General features: G+C 58.1%; 1 protein-coding gene across 3 annotated transcripts in view; it reads right to left on the minus strand.

The window, feature by feature from the left end:
• The window catches only part of ZFPM1 (zinc finger protein, FOG family member 1), a 33,964-nt gene extending 28,178 nt beyond the window's left edge, over positions 1–5,786 (minus strand). For 2 of the 3 annotated variants that reach the window (XM_065661545.1, XM_065661546.1), the window contains exon 1: positions 5,508–5,786. In XM_065661545.1, coding sequence (XP_065517617.1) covers positions 5,508–5,547 — 40 coding nt within the window. In that variant the 5' untranslated portion in view covers positions 5,548–5,786. Of the gene's footprint in view, positions 1–1,861; positions 2,385–5,507 lie in introns of those variants that run through there. The other variant, XM_065661547.1, reaches the window with a different exon arrangement.
• Positions 5,787–6,000: the final 214 nt, after the last annotated feature.

The raw sequence follows: 6,000 nt of genomic DNA on the forward strand, positions 1-6,000 counted from the left end.
ACCAGGCTGCAACACCATGGTCTGTGCAGGTTGTCACTCAGCCAGTGCTCTCCAAGGCAGATCATGTAGGGGTTTTCTGCGCCAGGCGAGTCAGGACGCATGGAAAACACCCTCTTCCTTTGCCCAGAATGTGTGTGTTTGATCCCAAATCCAACAACTCCATGCAGGGCACAGTGGCTCTGTCCCCAGGCTGCTCCAGCCTTGGGCAGCGTTGTCCCTTACCTTTCCAGCGACGCAGGTACCACAACCCCATGGCCAGCACAAGGAGCATCACACAGCACAGGCTGCCCCAGGGATGCTCTGTACACAGGAGGACTTGTCTGCCCTGCAACTTAACGCCACGTTGCCTTTGGGATGCTGCCATTGCTCGGTGGCTCTACTGGGTCCTCAAGGAAGGATGGAACTGCCCCTCTCCAGGAATCATGGATCCTTGTGCCATGGCGCTGTATCTCCTTGCACAATCTGCTGCAACACCCATGGAGAAGGGATTGCTTTCTTCCCAAGCCCCGGGTGCCAAGCTGGGCAACTCAACTTGGTGAAAGGGGAACCTGCAGCTTGCTAGGTGGCCTCGTGATTCACAATGGAAAACAACACCTTGCCTAACTGCACAAGCTTGGATCCAGAGCCATAAATCCCAGCCAGAGGTGGTATTCCTGCTCTGGCATGGGATCTCAGCGATGGACCCTGCAGCATGGGCATCACTGCAGCTCCATGCCTGCTCGGGGTGCCCAGGTGGGGACATGGGGTTGTCCCCCAGGGGTGCAAGGTGGCAGCAGACACAACTCAACCCAACCCCAGCACCCACAGGTCCTGGAAGCAGCCACAGTCTCCATTGCCAGCGCTGCCTTCCTGACACGGGGCTGCCGGCAGGGAAGGGATGTGCACCGCGGCACTTGGCACAACACGTTTTGCCATGGCCAGCCTGGCTCTGGCACTCACCCCCCAAGCCTCCTGCATGCACCCTCATTGCCTGATGCTGAGATGGGGATGAGTGGGAAGGGGCACCCTGCGCATAGACCCTGAACAGGAGCCCAGAACGAGCTGTCAGGGTGCCCCCCACCAAGGGAAGCACCCATGTGGGAAAGGCACGATGTGTCCCATGGCAGCCCAGTGCCCTGCAAATGGCCCCACTGCTCCAGGGAGAAGGCTGAGGCAAGCTGTGCCCTTAGGGCATCAGCCAGCACAGTGCCAACTCCTCTCCTAGGCACAGGGCCCATAGGGATGCTCACGCCTGGACCAGTGGCCATCGGAGAGAAGAGGAGAGAAACTTCTTCCAGCATCACCTCCAACAAGTGAAAACACAGCTTCCCCATGGTGCTGCCAAGGGAAGAGGCTGGTGATGGCCAGGAGAACTCACCACAGGGGGCTGCAGGCTCTGCTGGATGCCCCACCACCACCACAGCATCACGAGCCCATCCTGGGTCATCCCCCCTCAACCCCCGTGGGGATCACGACGGGTCCTCACCTCCAGGAGCCTCTGATGTCACCCATGGCACATCCCAAGAGGCTGGCGGAAGCTGGGATGGGCAGAGCTGCTGCGGGGGCAGATGTGCCACAGGGCTTTGCTGCCTGCACCCAGGAGCCGTCACTTCAGGATGCCACTGAGCAAGGGCTGGCAAATGCCTCAGGATGGGGCTTGCACAAGCCGGGAGGGGTTGGCAAGCAGCGCCCGTGGGTGTAGCAGACATATGGGACACACAGATGCCACCCTTGGGGTGCTTAGAGCAGGGCATGGGGGGGCTCCGATGCTGAGACAGCCCCTGAGGAGGTGCAGAACATACCGGTTCCGGGAGGCCCTGCCTTCACCCAGCTCATCCCTGGGTAGCAGGCACCAAACCCTCCGCTCCCCAGGGTAACTCACCTCCGCAGGCACGCCATCACCCCGAGCATCCCTGAATGGGGAAAGTGAGGCACAGAGTCTGGCAGTGGTGGAAAATCAGAGCAGCATCAAAGTGATGGGAGGCGGGGGGAAAGAACAAGCAAGAGGAGGCAGTTAGTCACCCGCAGGGACTGAATGGAGAGGAGCAGCTCAGTGAGAAAAGGCAGTGGGAGAAGAGCAGGAGGCGTGCCAGGAGCATCCCACGCCACCGGCTCACCACGCCGCTGCTTAAAATAGACTCTGCTGGCTACCGACATCTGTACAAGAAATGCAGTTTTCCAGGCTCCCGGCAAGGACGCTCCCACGGCCTGACCAGCACCAAACTCCCTGTCCAGGACCTTGACCCCCTGCCCAGCATCACTGCAGAGCCCACACGGGAGCAGAGACCAGCCAAAGAAGAAGGGAAAATAACAAACCCCAACCCAAACCACCCCATCGAGAGACGGCAGGGTTTAACAGCGCAGATCGCTGTCGCTATCTCGCACCATCTAATAGCAATTAAAGAAAATCCACATGCAAAAATATGATGGTGTTTTTGTCACCCGCCCCAGCCCTTGTGTTTGCTCCGCAGAGCAGAATGGGAGATAACGATCAAAAAAGAAAGTCAAAGCTCTCATCAAACTAATGCAACATCTGCAGCTGATAACAGGCACTGGGGAGAGCTTGGCTGCTCAGCCCAGCTTGTTTCACAGGGCACATGGGGGAGAGAAAGAGCCTGAAACACCTTGAGAAATAAAAACACATATGCAGCTGCCCCCCATCAGATAATTAAAGTGCCTGCATTAATCACATTTGCAATGGAACAAATTGTTGGAGCCCTTTTGCCCCTCTTTGCTGTGTTTGTTGTTGTAGTGAATCCTGCTTCGGTCTGGTGGGGAGAGATAAGTGGTCCTTATCATGCCTGGCAATCTCTATCAGGATGGAGATCGGGCCTCGGTGCTTATCGGGAGCTCAAGATCTACTGTAGCTGAAAGCAGAATAGAAAGAGAAAAGGGGAAAAAAAAAAAAGAAGAGAAAAAAAGCCACAAACAGGCCTCTGCAACTACTACAAAAATTGTTCACTTCCAGCTAATTTCGGAAGGGGAAACAAAAAAGAATAGTGTATATATATTAGAACAACAACAGAGGGAGAGGCACATCAGCAAGAAGAGATCAATCTCCCGCTTATCAGCTTCCCCCATCGAAGACCCGGCGCTGCGAATGCACGCACAGGCAGCTGCCAGCAGCCTCGCTCATCAGCCCGGTGCCCGCGCTCCCATGTTTGAAGTTAATAAATATAACAGGCTATCTGGGTTGGAGATCAGCTCCTGCTCTCTATCAGCCGCTCACATCTATCTACCAGCAGAACAAAAGACAGCAAAAAAAATAGAGGAAAAAAAGAAACCTCAACCACCAAACCCTATAAAGCAGCAGCTGCTGCAAGGGGGGGCGGTGCTGGGGTTTAGAGCCATGGATGGAACAAGGGGGTGAAAAGCAACTGTCCTCACTGGGCAGGTAGCCTGCAAAATGGGATAGATAAATGCTCTGGGTGTTTTATAAGTGCTCTCCGCTATTGGAAGCCACCACATAGATGTAATCGGCTTTCAAAGCCTCATCATTGCGTGCCATGGGCAGAGTGGGCGCTCTAGAGGGGATCAGAGGGATCCCACATCACCAGTAGCATCGTCCCCCTCCAGTACCGCATCGGTGCGACCCGAAGAGCCAAGATGAAGAAGAAGGTTAAAGCAGCTGGTTAAATATAGTCCGGTGTCTGATCTTCGACTTATCGCTCTTGGCAATCGCCCGCTCTCCCGGCGATCTCCCCTGCGAGCCTATCTGTGCATCGCATCGAGCTTGAAGAAAAACACCCCAACACAGAACCCAAACCCCAGAAGAGATGAAGCCAAAGCGAGAACATAGCGTCACCCAGGAAAATAAAATCAGCAGATACCGATCTGGAGGAGGTTTTTAATGCTCCAGCCGAGATGATAAGGAGGATAGACTTTGTGGAAACAGGTCCGGTCTGTACATGAGAGGAGTCTGGTTACCGGAGCCCTGATTCATGCATACCTTCCCTCGGCGGGGAGAGCCGTCGGAGGCAGCGGCAAGGCGCTCTCGCCACGCTCGCCGGCTCTAATGACTGTTTTCATGTTGACACATACAGGAAGGGTTCCAAGCTTTCAGCTTTTAATCACTTTTGGCCATCGCCGGCGGCCTGAGATCAGCCTCCCACTTTATCATTTCTTCACATCTCTGCAGAAAAGCAGCAGAGGAAGGAGATACGAGCTGCCTTCGCCCGGCCAAGCTGCCGCAGCCTCATCCAGACACATTTACCCCCCCCCCCACAGTGGTTCACACCAGTGGGTGCCGGGACCTTATGGGCATCCCACCATCAGCACGTCCCCAGCACACACGCAGCTATCACCTCCATCAGCGGCTGCAACGCTCTCGCTCACTTAGGTCTCAACGCTCCCGGTTTAATGGGCTGGCATTACCCAGGGAGGGATCGCAGGGCAGCGGGCTGTTTGCCGAAATAAAACCGCGGAAGTTGGATAAAGCTGAAGGAGAAAACTATCACCAGGAAAAAAAAAAAAACCCCATACAGGAGGCAGCTAGCTGGGACTATTTTTAACTCTACCCGGGTAAAAGTCTAGCTGAGCTTTATCACCAGAGCAATCACCCCAGGCAGGGAAACAGGTAGGTGCAACTCAGCCTTGCAATTATTTCAAGAGAAAGATAAAGCTAGATTATCACATGGTGGCCAGCCTTCCCTATCCTCCCATCTCGCTCTTATCACCAGCTTCCATCGACTCGAGGGGGAAAGAAGAAAAAACACACACACACACACACCAAGAGAGGAAGGGATGAAAGCCAAAGCGAAGCCTGTCACCGAAAAACTTCCAGCGCTTTACAGGATTTCTCGGTGCAGGCGGCACATCCCTGATGGATCGAAACCAGACCCCAGCCCGCGGGTTGCATCGTGGGGTGCACGACCCTCTGTTGACAGCACATAGGAAGCGGGGAACCTGGGTGGTGGCCGATGTCCCGTGGGACACCTCAGTGGTCCCTCCTGCCGTCAGCCCGAGGTGTTGCAGCCCCGTTCCTACCTGGGATGGGGAGAGAAGCGGGAGCACTGGGGGGGCACCGGGCAGGGCGATAGGTCGAGGCGAGCGCGGTCAGAGGGACGATGGTGAATGTGGGGTCCCCGTGCAGAAAGGGGAGCCCCTGGCAGGGCGAGGGTGCCGTGCCCGCGGTGAAGGGCTGCTGACAGAGATGAGAAGGGGTTTCTGGGGAGCCCCTCGCCCCGGCTCACAGCGCTGGATGGGAGGCAGGCGAGGGAGATAAGATCACAATTTCAGGCCGTCCCGACAGAGCGATGTTATCAGGACGGGACTTGCAGAACGGAATATTTTACAGCCTTATCGGGGCCCCATCGGGAGCCGGTACCGGAGTCACCGCGGTGGCGGGGAGAGAAAGAGGCGGCGGGGACGGGACCAAAGTGGGCGGCCGGTAGCGGGAACGGGCACGGGGTTGAAGGCAGAGCCGGGGTGTCGGGTCAGCTGCCGCCGAGGGGCTGGGGCACATACACGGAGTTAAGCGGCGCATTACGGAGAGCGGGGACCCGGAGGCACCGGTACCGGGGACTCACGTTTGATCTGCCGGGGGTTGCTCTGTTTCCTCCTGGACATCGCTCGGCGAGGGGCGAGCCCGGCGCTGCGGCTGGCGGCTGGGCAGGCGGCAGGTGGGTGGCGGCGGGCGGGCTGCCGGCTGCTCGCATGCCCGCCCGCCCGCCCTCCGTCGGTCCCTCCCGCCGGCGCTGCCGGGCCGGGGCCGGGGCCGGGGCTGTGCTCGGCGGAGCGGAGCCGCCGCCGCTGCCGCCGCGGGATTTTATCAATGGGGCGCCGCGGAGGATTAAACCCGCGGAACGTTCCTCGGGGGCGGGGTTAGGCCCCGCCGCGGCCGCCTATAGGCTATGGGCACCCCCCGATGGCCACGCCCACCGGATGGCGTAGCAGGCGGCCGCCGCCGCGAGGGGCGGGGCGAGGGGCGGTGATCACACGGGGGGTCTAATCAATGGAGGGGATGGGGGACAGCTCCCCCCCCCCCCCTCCTGGGGGACCCCAGCACCACTTGGGGGTCCC

The sequence above is a fragment of the Lathamus discolor genome, chromosome Z, assembly GCF_037157495.1.
Source record: "Lathamus discolor isolate bLatDis1 chromosome Z, bLatDis1.hap1, whole genome shotgun sequence".
NCBI classification, from domain to species: Eukaryota; Metazoa; Chordata; class Aves; order Psittaciformes; family Psittacidae; genus Lathamus; species Lathamus discolor.